This window comes from Heteronotia binoei, chromosome 20 (assembly GCF_032191835.1).
Source record: "Heteronotia binoei isolate CCM8104 ecotype False Entrance Well chromosome 20, APGP_CSIRO_Hbin_v1, whole genome shotgun sequence".
NCBI classification, from domain to species: Eukaryota; Metazoa; Chordata; class Lepidosauria; order Squamata; family Gekkonidae; genus Heteronotia; species Heteronotia binoei.
Window position 1 is genome coordinate 38,799,861 of NC_083242.1, and position 14,964 is coordinate 38,814,824.

Sequence of the window (14,964 nt, forward strand, 5' to 3'; positions counted from 1 at the left end):
CTCAATGAGGCCTCTTCCTCCCCCCCCCACTCCTCCCAGGATTCCTGGGGAGGGGCTTTTCCTCCATCTCCTCTTACCCCCCCCCCCCAATCTATGCACACAGCCACGGCTACATCTGCTGGCTGTGAATTCCAGGGTTTTGCTGATTAAAGAAGTATTTCCTTCTATCTGCCCTAATCTACTGCTTATTTACTTCATTGGGTACACTCAAATTCCAGTTTCACTTATTTTATTTAAAACATTTTTATGCTGCCTTTCCACTCAAGCAGGCCCACAGGGAAGCAAACATAACAACATTTAAACAACTAAAAATAGTTAAAATCATAAAAAATTACTTAAGGACACATAAACATGGGGGAGTTTTTATAGGAGAGGGAGAAAAGAAACCCCTGTCAATCCACTTTCTCTACCCCACACAAGATTTCGCATCTATCACCTTCCCCCTTAGGTGAATGCTTAATCACTGCCCACCAGCTATATGTAACTTTGCTCACTGTACCCCTTTCCATTGTCTGATGAAGTGTGCTTAATTTATTCTGAATAAAACGTTGTTGGTCTTAAAGGCACTACTGGACTCCAACTTTGTTCTACTACTTCAGACCAACACAGCTGCCCGTCTGGTTTAATTCAGAATGTGAACTTTTGTGTGCGTGCATACATCATCAGATAATGAAATGGGGCACAGTCAGCTTTTTTTGTAGCAGGAACTCCTTTGCATATTAGGCCACACCCCAGTGATGTAGTCAATCCTTCTGGAACTTACAGTAGGCCTTGTACTAAGACCCCTGTAAACTCTTGGAAGATCGGCTACATCAGGAGCATATGGGCTAATATGCAAAGGAGTTCCTGCTACAAAAAAGCCCTGGGTACATGAATAGTACTATTTTGGAATAGATTCTGACTTGGTACTATCTAGCATGCTTAATTACTGCCCACCAGCTGTATGTGACTTTGTACACTGTACCCCATTTTGTTGTCTGATGAAATGTGCTTCTAGCACACGAAAGCTGACATTCTGAATAAAACTTTGTTGGTCTTAAAGGTGCTCCTGGACTCCAACTTTGTTTTTCCCCCTGACATTCAACAACTCTGCAGATGATCTGTTTTGCTCCCCAATTCTTTTACACTGCCACTAAGCTGCCAGAACCCGAACCACTTTATTTGGGAAGAAGAAGATCAGTGGCTCACACCTCCAAAGGAGGGTGTTTTGGCTTAAGAAACAACTCCTTTTATTTAACAGGCTTGCAGCACAATCCCCCACGGTCTCTTTTCTGGAGACTCCCTGCAAACTCAAACCCCACTTGGCTAGGAACAAAGCCCGCCCACGTGCCTCACTTTCCATTGGCTTGCAAGGAATGCATTCATTATTACTAGCCCTGAAATCTGCAACGTTATCCTTTTAAATACATCCCACCGACCTCCCAAGAAAAACCAACATAGCAAGAATGAGAAAAATATAGCAGCGCCCCCCCCCCCCCCCAATTGCTCTAGTCTAAATAGAGGGTTTAGTGGAAAAGAACAAAATCTGATGTGCTTGGGAGTTATTTTAGGAGGATGTGGATGACAAGAGGTTGAAAACTTACTCTTGGCACTGAATTTGTTTTCTTTACGTGTTCGCCCTGTTTTCTTCAAGCAGTTGTCACAAACAAAACTGAAAACACAAAAGTTTGTGCATGTAACTTTGTTAAGCACTACCAGTAATCTGGAAAGGTTATACAACTTAGTACAAGCAACACAGACCCATCCATGGGACGATATGGCAAGTTCTCTCACTGACCACGTTTTAATCTCCCCCTTACACAGTAAGCAGCTCAGACTACATTTTGCTTTCTTCCTGCCCCTGGGCCCAGGATCCTACTGGCATTAAAACTCAGACGATCCCTGACTTCCATCAGTGGCATCTTGGCAGTTGACACAAAAGCATCAGCTCTCACCCTGCTTTAAGGGCTACGGTAGCATTGGATTGGCCAGACAGAGTTGTCTTGGTGGAGAAGGAACCGCTTCCCAAAGATGAACAACAAGATGCCGGACAGGTGTTGGAAATGTAAAAAGCATGAAGGTTCTTTCTACCATATGTGGTGGACTTGTGAAAGAGCTAAAATGTTTTGGCAAATGATTCAGCAAGAGATTTCTAAGATTTTGGGATATGAATTCAATAAAGTTGCAGAGACTTTTCTGCTGGGATTACAAATGGAAAAATTTCCAAAAGAAGATAGAACTTTAATATGGTACTTGCTCTCAGCTGCTAGGACATTGTATGTGCAGCTGTGGAAGCAAGAAAAAATACCAGAGAAATGGGATTGGATTAAAAAAGTTATGTCATGGAGTGAAATGGACAAATTATCAAGACAATTAAGAGACTATGATTTGGACCTCTTTAAGTTGGAGTGGAAGAAGTTCAGAAGATACGTAGAAAAAGAGTGGAAAATAAAAGGACATTGGACAATCTTTGATGATGATAAAGTTTTTAAAACAAGAATATAACTTTTGGTTTTTTTAATAGTTAAGGGTACCTTTAATATTTGTTTCTTTTAAGTAAATAACACTGGCGGGGGTCAAGTAACGGGGGGAGGGGTGGGGGAAAAGTAAGATATGGGGAGAAAATTTTTTCTTTTTTTTAAGTTTTTATAAGATGTAGATATAGTTTTGCTACCATGTGTTACTAATAAAATTGTTTATCACTCAAGAGAAGGAACCGCTTCCTAGATGCTGCTCACAGAATTGGTCCACTGTGGTCAGAGGGGGAGGGGCCGGGAGGAAAGGGAATGTGTTTCCCACTGAAGCTCTCCTAAGTACAATGCTTGGCTGAAGCGTGAAGGGGGGGCATTTTCTGCTCCCTGAAGTCTCAGAAAAGTACTTGTGGCCTTGGCACAGTGAAGTCAGAGGACTTGTGAGATGGCTTTTGCTGTTCTCACTCTTGGGTACTCTTCACAGACCCCCCCCCCCGGTCCCTTTGATCCGGGGTAAGATGATCACTGGGAGTGAAGGTGAAGTCCTGACTTTCAGGAAGCACCTTGAACCTGACCTTCCCCACTCTTGGGATGATCTCGCATAGCCAAAAGCAGTCCTCCACCCCCCATGCCCTTCCTGTTATAAACAGATGAAGATGTATTCCCCCCCTCCCCCACAACCAGGGCCTCCGGCAGAACCAGATCTTACCAACATTTGCTCCCAGTTTTACTAGAAATGCTGGGAACTGAAGCGGAGACCTTTTGCCAGTGAAGAAGGTGCTCTACCAGGGTGCCAAGGCTGATTTGAAGCAGTGGCAAAAAGGCCAACTAACCCAAAAAGCCAGAAGTCTCACTGCATTATCCACAGGCTAAGTCTTTGCAGCTGGTGATGGTCTAGCAGCCACCAAGACCTTCTTCTCTGCCATCCATTTGTCCCTTGCAGAGTCCTGCCAAGAGCTCAAGGGCCAGTTCAGACTGCTCACTCAATGCAATTTGTGGGCATGCAGTGGGGCAGCAGTCACAGGAGCACACCACAGCATACTAGTGAGTGGTCTTAACTTTGAACAAAGCACCCATCCACAGGTTAACATGGATGAAATATTTTAATGCCTTTTGATGGGATTCCATTCCACTGACAGTGGATGGAACCTTCCAGTTGTGAAGCACAAGGAGATGTGAAGTGGCAAAGAAGAGCTGGCCATGGTTGACGCCTTCAGATTCTAAATATCCCCACTATGGTTTTGGCTTTTGTAAAGGGCACCTGATATTTCTGAACTGCACCATCACAAATCAATTACTGAAAACAAAGCTTGGACCAAATGATTTGAAAACATGCTGCTGGACTCTGAAGGCAGGTATTTAGATTAAAAAATAGAAAACCTGACTTGCCGTTCCCAAAAAACCCTTAACCAAGACTAGATCTCTCTCACACAGCTAGCAAGTGGAATCAAATGGCTGTGTTAACCAAATGCCTCAGTTAGCTGTACAAGGTGTGCTTCCAATCTTCCCTCAGGCTAGTCAGAGAACGAAGGCATCCACGTTTCAAATCATCTGCACCTCTACATAAAATCCCCACAATAAAAGCTCAGCCTCTCCAAAGCGACTTACCCTGAAGGCCAAATAATGTCATAATGCAGCACACAGATCTGATGCATCTTCCGGCCACATTCTTTGCAATCCACAAACCTGAGGAAGGGAACCAGGTAAAACAACAACGTTCAATGAAGGCTTCTGGACAGAGAAATGTGCTCAACTGAAATTTACACACCTGAGCTTTATCAGTACATTATTAATCATGATCTTGGTACTACAAACATCAACCATTTCCTGTAAATACTTTTGAAAGATCCCTTTGTTGTGGCAATGGTTTCATGACTAAGGACAAATGACAGCGATTTTAGCAGTATACTTTAAATTACTTTAAATTATCTGCACATGAAACTATTGTGCAGTTCCCTACCAAACCAATCTTTTCAAGTTTATGAAGACCGAGAAGCCTTTGTGGCTAAGAAAGCTACATGCCAGATTGTGCGGCTGCTCAGGGCACTGCTTTGCTGAAGCACAGAGGCTGGCTGAGCCCGGAATCAAGACCAGGGAGTGCTGCTGCTGCCGCCGCCGCCGCTGCCTTGAGATTCCAGCAGGCACTGACAACTGACTCCAGCAGCCTCCTCCCTGGACTCTCTTCCATGAAGCTGGCTATGAAAGGGCAAGAGGCCATCAGCAGAAAGCTGTCTTTTATGGAAACCCTCTTGATCCTGCCTTTGATCCCATGGAACACACAACTGCCCACAGACATCCACTGGGAACTCCACCAGAAAATTACAGCTGGTTTTGACCTTGGAAGGGACTGGTATGGTTTTTTAAAACTGCTTTGCTGTGTTTTCATTCCAAAAGAAACATTTATTCTAAAATGGCAGCACCTAAATCCACACGTAAAGTGGGTCACACAACTCCCGCAGCTGTGGTGCTGCACTGCAGCCACTGATCCTCAGTGTTCGCTCTGAAGGACAGAGCGTGTCAATCAGCCCCATGGAGGACACTTTTAGCATTGCCCAGGAGAGATCCATGGGGGCGAGGAGGACAGGAGAACCATGGTTCTCTGCTGGTGACCTGCAATGGGGAATTCATTTCTTCAGAGCAGAGCAGAAAATAAAGGCAGCTTAAGCAGCAAGGCCTGGCCTAACACAGGAAGCTCTTCAAGTGACCAGAGAATGCACCAGTGGACTCACAGCGAGGCAGGTCAAACAACCACTCTCCCGCATTGCAGACCAGAGTGGGAGCCCTGCCTGGGCCACAGGAAGGAGACCGGCAGCCTGGCTGCCACCGGGGCTGGAATCTAGCCTGCTCTTGCGGCCACTAGGCAGGAAGCAGGAGCTTCTCTTGGGATCTTTTGTTACAAGGTGCCTTTAGGTTCGTTTTGGGTGGAGGCTTCTGAGAAAGACCACACTGGAAAAAGGCCAGCTAGCAAAGCAGAAGCAGCCTCCCTTCTCTTCAAATTAACAAATTAGCACACAGAATTCCAAGCACTCTTTTTTACAAGAAAGAGCTGCGATCCTAAGCACACGCCCTGTTAGTTGGTTTTAGTCTTTCCCTCCACTGAGATGGCTCAATACTTACGGCTCTGGATCTAGTGTGTCATTTTTCTTCTTCTCAAACTGATCTTTCAAGATTGTTCTGAAGACCAAAGGAGTAAATAAAATCTTTTAGAGATTAAGCAGTTTGGCTAAATTAAATCTAAAAAAAGAGAACATTTTCTTCTCCAAATGCACAGCAGGGCATCCCAGAAAGTGTAAAAAGGTGATGCTATCAAAACGCCTATTTAGAGAGGGGCTAAGAGTAAAACAACAAGCAGGCCACATCATTCTCGATACTCAAAACGCATGACCAAAGACCCCATGCAAAACCCTCAATATACTCTGTGCCACTGGTAAAGCGCTGAGTTTTTAAGGGAAGCCAATGTCGCCAACTACTCCTTCCAGAATGTGGAGTGAGAGAGAGACACGGCTTGCCTGAGGCCACCCATCAGGTTTACAGTCAGAGGTTGTGTCAAAAGGAGAACAGCAGGTCACTCCTCAACTCAACATTCCTTTAACTTTTTTGCTCCCATGGTGGAAAAGAGGAAGAAAATGACAGCCTTTCTGAGTGCTGCTTCCCACACAGACAAATCTACCGGGGTGGGGGGGCGTCTTGCAAAGGCGGCAGCAGCCTAATATTAAATAGGAACAGTTACTATTAAGGATGAATGAGCAGCATTCTCTCCCCCCCACTTCACCCTCCATGCTGAGTTCTATGTCCCCATGCCAAGAACGGAGGGGCTCACCCACCCTGCAGCAAAGGCAGGGCACACGAACATCCTAAATTCAACCCACAATTTCATCAAGATAAACCTGGCAGTAAACAAAAGCACAGTTACTTACGTTTGTGGCTGGGCAGGGTCATCCCCTAAGGTAATGTTTTCCCCCTGGATTTCAGTGAAACATCTCTCGCAGAAGTGATACCTGTCAGCAAGAAGGCCATATTTGGGTGAACTGGTCCATCAAAACACAAGCCACCCAAGCAACGGAGTCACCAATCAGAGCAGAGCAGATCACCACGGCGAAAGAGGGAGCGTTGTTGGTTGGTCGATTGATGGGTCAGTGTGGCAATGGAAAGGAACAGAGGGGAGGGGAAGGGATCAGAGAAGAGGGGAGGGGACAAACAGCACAGACATCAGTAGTAAGATGCAAACACTGAGACAAGACAGAGCAGAAAGCCAAGGCAAAGCACAGGTTAGAATTTGGCCTCCTTCTAGACACAGCTGACGAAGGTGAACAGGCCAAAACTCTGCCCAGAAGAGCTACCATTTGTACAGATGTTCAATTTCTGATCTTGGATCAGATTTTGCCTTACGCCTAACATTTTATTCAGTTTCTTTTGACAGAAGCAGATGCCGAAAATAATTTTACAGAAGCCAATGCATATGTGCAAAATTACATTCAGCTTTAAATTATTTCACTAAAACAGCAGAAGTAGGGAAAGTACTGAAGACTGAAAAGTTATATTAAATTTTATTTATTTTTAAACATGCAATCAGTAGAATTGTTAAATGTCTTCCAATATAAATTAAACCAAAGTCTTACCCGACAAATAAATTTCTGGGCAATTTCCAACCATATTTATTTGTGTGTGTGTGTGTGTGTGTGAACTACATATTTTATACAGTAATTCAACATCACGTAATCCTGTAGTCTGAAAACTGGAAGAGAAGCTTCTTACAGTTGTTAACTAGACAGCAGACCAGTCAGCCCTATGACTTTACTGAAGCAGAAGTTTCCTTTCAGATACAATCTGCATTTGAAAAAATCTCATATCTACACATTTTTGATTGGCCTGAACTGGAAGTGAAATTGTCTCGGTCCAGTTGAATGCTGAATAAATGTTTGGAAAGGATGAGAAGAACATGGCAAAAGGCAACACAACACAGGCTGTTGCCATACACAAAAGCACAAGAAACTTCACAAACAACACAAAGAGAAGAACAAAAGCAGCCACGGCAGTTTTAGCACTCAAACATCACAGAGACCCAAGAAGGGAAGGATAGCAGGTGATCTGGTGGCTGGCTCCTTCAAGTCACCCCCCTTTGAATCCCCCACCCCCCTCACAAACTCAAAGGCAGAGAGCTGAGTGAGAGTCACTGACGAGCAGGAGGCAGAAACACAGCAAGCCTGTGGGAGACCAGTACAGGACGACCCATCAAAGGAGGACACCCACCCACCCAGCTCCCCACACAGGAGGGACCTTTCCGCCTTGTCTGTTGCAGGGAAAGAATGGGCCAGTTTCAAGGCTGAGTCTTCGCCTCTCCCATGGGGGCAGCCCCTCTCAAGGAGGCCAGAGGCACCCCAAACTCTTGGGCAGGCACAAGCCCACGAGGTTTTGGTTGATTGGAATTACATGGGGAGAGCAAGGGGGTGCTCTTTTGGGAAAACCTAAACCTCATTGGATGACTTAAGCAAAACAAACTGCACTAGTGAGTGGAATTGCTCAAAGCCAAAAGACCAACCGGTGTGACAAGGATGGGTGATTCCCCAGGCTCTCCTGGCACGCTGTCTCACCCCCTTCTAGCCACCCAAGTCCTGCAGTTCTGTCCAATCCCGGTAAAGCACCCAAATGCCACCAAACACCGCCCCCCCCCCCACCTGCTAATGGTTCTGGCAAGGATGGCCGGTCCCGGCTGCTAGAACTGAACTTTAGCCCCAGAAGAATCCATTACACCTGGGAAAATCCCCCAAGCAGAACTGAAATATATGGATCATTCCCTTTCCATTCTAAAATGCCATCTAGGATTCAGACAACTGATTCACCTTAATTACAGACATTTTATGAGGAAATTACAAGAAGCATGGAGCCGGAGTGACAGAAATGCAATGTTCTTTTTTTCGCTGTCGTTCAGCTGCACAGTTGAGTCCGACTCTCCCCAACTTATTTAAAAAAATGTATTGAGAGGAAATGCAATTTCCCAGCTTTCTTGGCCTTAGGAAAACAGCCAATACAACAGGAAATTTTTAAAATGCACTCCATTGTGGTGGTATCTCACTACTGAAACTACATAAATGTTGAGTTCAGAGGTCTGCATGTTAAACAATGGAGGAGCACCAATTAACTGGAAGTGAAGATATTTCTAAGCAGCCTCCAGTTCTATTAGCACAACTATCTCCTTTCAGAAGAACAGTTTCTGCCAGCGCTGGCCCGTGGGCAGGTGGTGTCCCAGGCAGACTCCCTGCCCCCCCCCCAGCCTCCTTCCCTTCACCCCCCCTGCCAAGGCTGGCCCCTCCCCGCCACTCTCCTTCCCTTCACCAACCCCGCCCCCCTGCTGGTCCTTACCCCACCACAGCCATCCTCCTTCCCTTCGCTCCCCCAGCTGGTCCTTCCCTGCAGCCCCCGTCGCCCACCATCCCTTGCCCCCCCACCCTTCCCTTTTTTTTGCTGCCTCCTTCCCCACCGTTGCCCTTCTTCCCAGCTTCAATGAGGCTTTTCTTTTGAAGAGCCCATGGGAAGAGAGTTCGCTTCCCCTCCTTCCCAGACGCAGAAGTGAGGGGGGGGCCAAGTCTCTTCTCGCGAAGCCAGAGCAGCCGCGGCACTGGAATGGGGCGGCAAAGGGAGGGAGGGAGGGCTGGCGACGAGGAAAGCAGGCAGCCAGGCAAACTAAGTGTTTGCCATGGGGGAGGGGAGGGGAGGGGAGCCCAATTCATCGCCCTGCCCCTCCCGGCGCCCGAGACAACCGCCTAGTTTGCCTAACGGGAGGGTCGGCCCTGGTTTCTGCACATCAATTAAAAGCACTCAAATGGAATTTTAGTTCAAAGTAAAATGTGGAAGAGGTCATGAATCCAAGCCTTTGTTTTTGATGACATTTTGATTGTTTATTTTACCCTTTGTTAGGAAGGACCATCAGCTGACCTCCCCCCCACCCATCCTCCACCATCTCATCCCTGCTGTGCGCTGTGGGGTGGGGCATTTGGCAGCTCTCAGGTTGCCTTCTAGAAACCAGTGAACGAGCTGCCGGAGAAACAGTCTGCACTGATGCTTCTCTTGCAACCTCCTAACTGCCTCCAAAGATAACATTTCAAGACGACTGAAAACTTGTATACCACACAGTCTGATGTTCTGCTGACAACCCCAAACTGTACTAAAGGTAAAGGTAGTCCCCTGTGAAAGCATCAATCGTTTCCGACTCTGATGTGACATTGCTTTCACAATGTTTTCACGGCAGACTTTTGATGGGGTGGTTTGCCATTGCCTTTCTCAGTCATTTACACTTTACCCCCAGCAAGCTGGGTACTCATTTTACCGACCTCGGACGGATGGAAGGCTGAGTCAACCTGAGCCGGCTACCTGAAACCAGCTTCTGCTGGGATCGAACTCAAGTCGTGAGCAGAGAGTTCAGACTGCAGTACTGCAGCTTTACCACTCTGTACCACAGGGCTCTTCAAACTGAACTACCTCTAAGCAAAAACCAAGAGAATTCCATTTAGAAACACAAGTAAAAGATCAAATTCAACCTACAGATGTTCAGAGGTTTCCCTCTTAATTTATAGTGTTTGCAGACACACTAGACTCTAAAGTAGCTCCTACCAAAGCCACAGGAATCTTGGGGCACCTTACAAACTAACACTTTGGCTGTGGCATGAGCTTTCCTGAGCTTCTGTACAGAAGGATCAGTCTGCCCAGTGTGTGGGAGGGGGAGACAGCCCCCCTCACCAGCAACGAAGGACCAGCCCTGCAATGACCCCTTGGCCTTGGGGACCTGTTTGCCGGCCCACTATGGAAAACGGTTAAACAGGAGGCTGCACTAGACGGTCTGAGCCAGTGGGGCTCTTCTGATGTGACTGAGAAATGAGGGCAGAATTTGCCACAGGAGCAGGCTCTGCTGCCCGTTTCCTTTGGTGGGATCTCCACCCCCAGTGAATAGGATACAAGAGAGAGCTGCAGGGCTAAGTAAGAATCTTGTGGAGAGGAAGGAGCAGCCTTCTTGTTGCACCTTTGGGAGGCAGTCTGCATGAGGGATGGGGTTTGCCCCATGATTCCTTGGCCTGCTGAAGGAGCACAGATGCCAAGAAGACACAGTGAAGGAGCCATTCAGGTTACGTGTTTGGGATCCTTAACAGGGAAGGTTGGTCAGCTACCAGAGGAGTCAAGGAGGACTCGAGGCTGTTTCAGAAGATGCTGCTGCTGCTGAACCATTCTTCTCTCCACAGGCTCATGAAGAGTGTGATTCCCATTCTCTGGAAATAGCCTGGGAGGCTGAGAGAAAAGATTATACTGAGTGCTGAGGGAGGGAGGGAGCAGCTGCCACCACTGAAGGAACTAGAGTGGGGGCTACGGGTATCAAGATCAGCTCTTGGCTAGTCAAGAAAGGAATACAGGTGCTTGGGAGAAGCTCTTTGGGGCCCGGTGTCTTCAGAACCAAAAGTGAGGACTCCCAGGATCATCTGAAGCCGAGCCATAGCTAATGCAGGGGACGGAAGAAGCCCGTGTGTTGGCAGACAGACGCACAGGTTCCAATCCCCGTTGCCTGAGGAAGTAACACACTGCAGACCTGAACAACTTCAATGTCAGAGGCCAGGGAAGCCTCCAGCCAGGCACAAGGGCGGGGGGGGGGGGGGGGCCGACAATCCCAGAGGGGAGCGCCTGTCAGTTTGCAGCAGCAGAACAGGAGTCCAGCAGGAGCAGTGCTGGGACCCATGTGGCGAGATGTCAATGTGCCCCTTCACCCCTGCCTGGGGTTTGGCAGTGGGTGGTGCTGGGCTAAGTGGGTCGCCAGGTGGTGCTGAGAAGAAAAGGAGTGGTGGAAGATGCAGGTGTGAGAACCAGCCCAAAGTTAAACTTTCTCAACCCTCCCATCACTGCTAAACAGCATTCAGCACTTATACATTTTGCAAAGCCAAAATAAAATGAGTAGAGAGCCTCTTCGTCACAGCCCTTGTGGCACATTCCTTAAGGCATAATAAAACACACCTCCATGCTTAAACGACAAACTCACAACAGCTGCCCCCCATGCACAAGCCTAGCTGGCATCAGCACTCAGGAGGTGCAGCTACGCTGCTGAGCAAGGGAATTCCCCAGGCTCTCCTTCTTCCCCCATGGTTCGGCCTTTTTCCCTTCAAAAAAGCTGCCACTCTTAGCACAGTGAAAAATCCTCTTAAGATGTACTGGGGGGGAGGAAGAGAACTGCATGTGTATGTAGGGGGGAGGTTTCCTGTGGCTATGAGCTGGTTCTAAGATGAAATCTTGGCAAGTGGTTGTCTCCTCGTTAGTCCTTGCTTTGTCCTGATCATAAGACGACTAAGACTTACCTATTCTGGTAACTGTAGTAGGCAGCATCACGGGGAATGGTACACAGCTGTTTGCCATAGCAGCACAAGGTTTGAGGGGAAAATTCATACTGCAAAAAAGAAAATCCACAAGGCGGTGTTGGCTATGACCAAGAACTATGTTTCCACACAAGAACAGCTTCATGCAGGGCACACTCCTGAGAGGCCAGAGGTGCCTACCATCTGAAAAACAACTTCAAAAAGCACAAAAGTCAGAAAATCAAAACCTGAAGAGAAAATCTCTTAAATCTGGATTGTTCCATGAACAGCTAGTTATTCTTCTTTCTGGGCAGAATAACGGTGCTTTTAGAGTGGTTAATTACTTAAGTAGCTACTCAAAATATTTCTAGAGCAGCTTTTTGAAATCCCTAGGTAAACTAAAAGTAGAAACAGCATAAAATACTAACAGCAAAGCTTTTTAAATGTTTCAGAAGGCTAGAACATGATGCAAACTAAGGAATATACCAACAAAATAAAGTATTATGTTTGTTCAAAAAGAAATTTTTCCCACTTCCAGAGCACACACACACATACCTTGCGCCCACAACAGTATCCCAGGGACTGCATAACAGGGTCAATTTCTTGTTCGAAGACCTCCGCAAGTTTAGTGCAAAATTTATAGACTCTTGATGTCTTGCGATTATAAAGCCAGGCATTATTAAACATTAACCAGACATCATCCACATATTGCCACGGTTCTTGGTACTGTCCTGTATCCAGCTTGCGTTTAATTGTGGAAAGGTCCATGGGATTCTTCACAATGTCGAAATAATCCTTTAGTTTAAAAAAAAAGAGGAACATTTCATCAGTTAGACATTTAGATGACGAATGTCTAAAAACCATTCCAGAGGCTGTATGAATAGCAATATACACAGGAAACATGTCTTAGCCTCAAGACCTCATGGATGTAGGCTATAGGCAGCAATCACCATCTTGGATTTCTTCCAACCTTTGATCAATGCTACGTAAAGGACTGAACCAGTTTAAAAGTCTGGGCAAGTCTCAGAAACAAATATATCTGTGAAAACCCTCAACTAAAGAAGTGACAGAAAAACTTAGCTGGAAGAGGAAAAGAAAACAAATATTGAGAATGGAATACACTAAAAAAAGGGTACTGCAAAGCTGGTTAGAAGTGCAGAAGAAGAAAACCAAGATGATTAAGGAGCTGCTGCACCTTTCCTGAAAGAGAAGACTAAAAGGTTGAGACTGATTAAAAAAAAAAAAGATGACAAGGGGAGACACAATACAGGTTTATAAAATTATGGATAGGGTAGAAAAAAATGAAGAGAATCCTATTCCATAACTAGAACTTTTAAGGGAGTATATTCTGGTATATATTTACTGTGTGAGGACACCAGTGGTGGCCACAGTGATGGGACTCAGACAGATACACGGAGGAGAGGGCCAACGGCGGCTGGCCACGGGCCACTGTGACTTAAGGAAACCTCCACACCCAGAGGCATGAAGCTTCTGAACACTGGTGCTGGGCTGCAGCACTGGGGGGATGGGCTTGACCTCTAGATGGATCAGTGGTCTGGTTCAGCAGGGCACATCTTTTGGCCACATTCTGAGGAACAGATTTTGCCCTGTCTTCTGGTGGTTCGGATGACTGGAACTGTGTTATCTTTTTATTGTTCAGTCGCACAGTCAACTCCGACTATTTGCGACTCCACAGACCAAGTCACACCAGGCCCTCCTGTCTTTCACCATCCTCTGAAGTCTGCTCGAATTCATGTTAGTCATATCAGTAACGCTGTCCAGCCATCTCATTTGTGTTATCTACACCTGCACAATATATACCGTTTATCTGCCTTGCCCTGCCTTGGGGCCTATAGCTGCTGCTGTCCTGCCAGGGAAGCACAGCCACCTGTCTTTAAAAACAAAAAACTATTCAAGTTTATAGTTTGCTACAGCAATGTTCTAGGTCAGGGGTGGCCAAACTGTGGCTCAGGAGCTACATGTAGCTCTTTCACACATGTTGTGTGGCTCTTGAAGCCTCCACCACCCCATTGGCCAGCTTGGAGAATCACTTAAAGCTAGTTGCTTTCTTTCCACCTCTCCATCCCTGTCTTGTGGGTCTCAACCATCTAGTGCTTATGTCTTGCGGCTCTCAAACATCTGACATTTATTCTATGTGGCTCTTGCGTTAAACAAGTTTGGCCACCCAGTTCTAGATTCTCTAATACAGGAGTGTCAAACATGCAGCCTGAGGGCTGGATCAGGCCCCCTGAGGCTCCTATCAGGCCTGCGAGCAACTCACTGTCATCTGCTTCCTTCTCTCTCTCTTGCATCCTTCTGCATCACCAACTGCTTTGCTAAGCTTGCTCAATCACACAGGAGCTATAGAACAAAACCTCCATTTTCTCCATTGGCTTACCAGCACACAATCAACTTATGTACAATAGCTCACAATGCCCAACCATTTCATGTTTTCCCCTGGGTCCTAGGCTCAAAGCACTGATTATGAGATTTCTGTAATGAATGCCAATAAATCAAAAGTAGGTTGGCAACTGGCAGATTTACACCTGAACAACATACTCCAGATTGCTACAGCACAGACATTGTCTCCAGATGGTGATGCAATAATGCAGAGCAAGAGGGGTCAATTATCAGAAAGTGTTAAATAAACAAAATATTGCAAGAGTGCTAATCTTTTAAGCATGTTTTATTTTCAGTTTTTTTTAAAAAAAATCTTTAATTGTGTTTGTCTTTAATTGTGTTTATAAAGTCTGTATCTCCTCTACCTGGCATTACATTTTATGACAGGTGGCCCAGCCCAACAAGGTCAGATTTGGCCCTCATAACAAATGAGCTTGACATAAATTATGGTTGCATAAATTAGACAAGTGAAATAATGAATTCAGTCACAATTTCAGCAACCCTACATAAAGCCTGTCTCTTTCCAAATCCTAAACGTGGCAAAGATCGGTTGCACAGTAGCAGCTACTGTTCTGCTTCACTCAGCTTAGCTTATTCCCCCCCTCCCCCCATGTCTTAAATGCCTTGGTGCCACCGGTCTCTCTGCTGTCCTCCATCCAACTGAGGCAGAACTTGTCTCTCATACGCAAGGTGCAAAGCACTGGCACAGTCATGACAATCAGCCTCTCCTGTTGTCACCAGGTATGAAGGCAACAAGTGATTAAGGCTACACTGGGACTTTCTGCACC

At 46.3% G+C, this 14,964-nt stretch overlaps 1 protein-coding gene across 1 annotated transcript in view; it reads right to left on the bottom strand.

The window, feature by feature from the left end:
- Positions 1–14,964, bottom strand: part of CREBBP (CREB binding protein) — a 92,714-nt gene that overhangs the window by 19,024 nt on the left and 58,726 nt on the right. Inside the window, exons 18-23 of the mRNA XM_060260667.1 lie at positions 12,332–12,571; positions 11,780–11,868; positions 6,368–6,448; positions 5,568–5,624; positions 4,059–4,136; positions 1,584–1,651 (exon numbers count right to left, since the gene is read on the bottom strand). Of these exons, the coding sequence (XP_060116650.1) occupies positions 1,584–1,651; positions 4,059–4,136; positions 5,568–5,624; positions 6,368–6,448; positions 11,780–11,868; positions 12,332–12,571 (613 nt within the window). The remainder of the gene's footprint in view (positions 1–1,583; positions 1,652–4,058; positions 4,137–5,567; positions 5,625–6,367; positions 6,449–11,779; positions 11,869–12,331; positions 12,572–14,964) is intronic.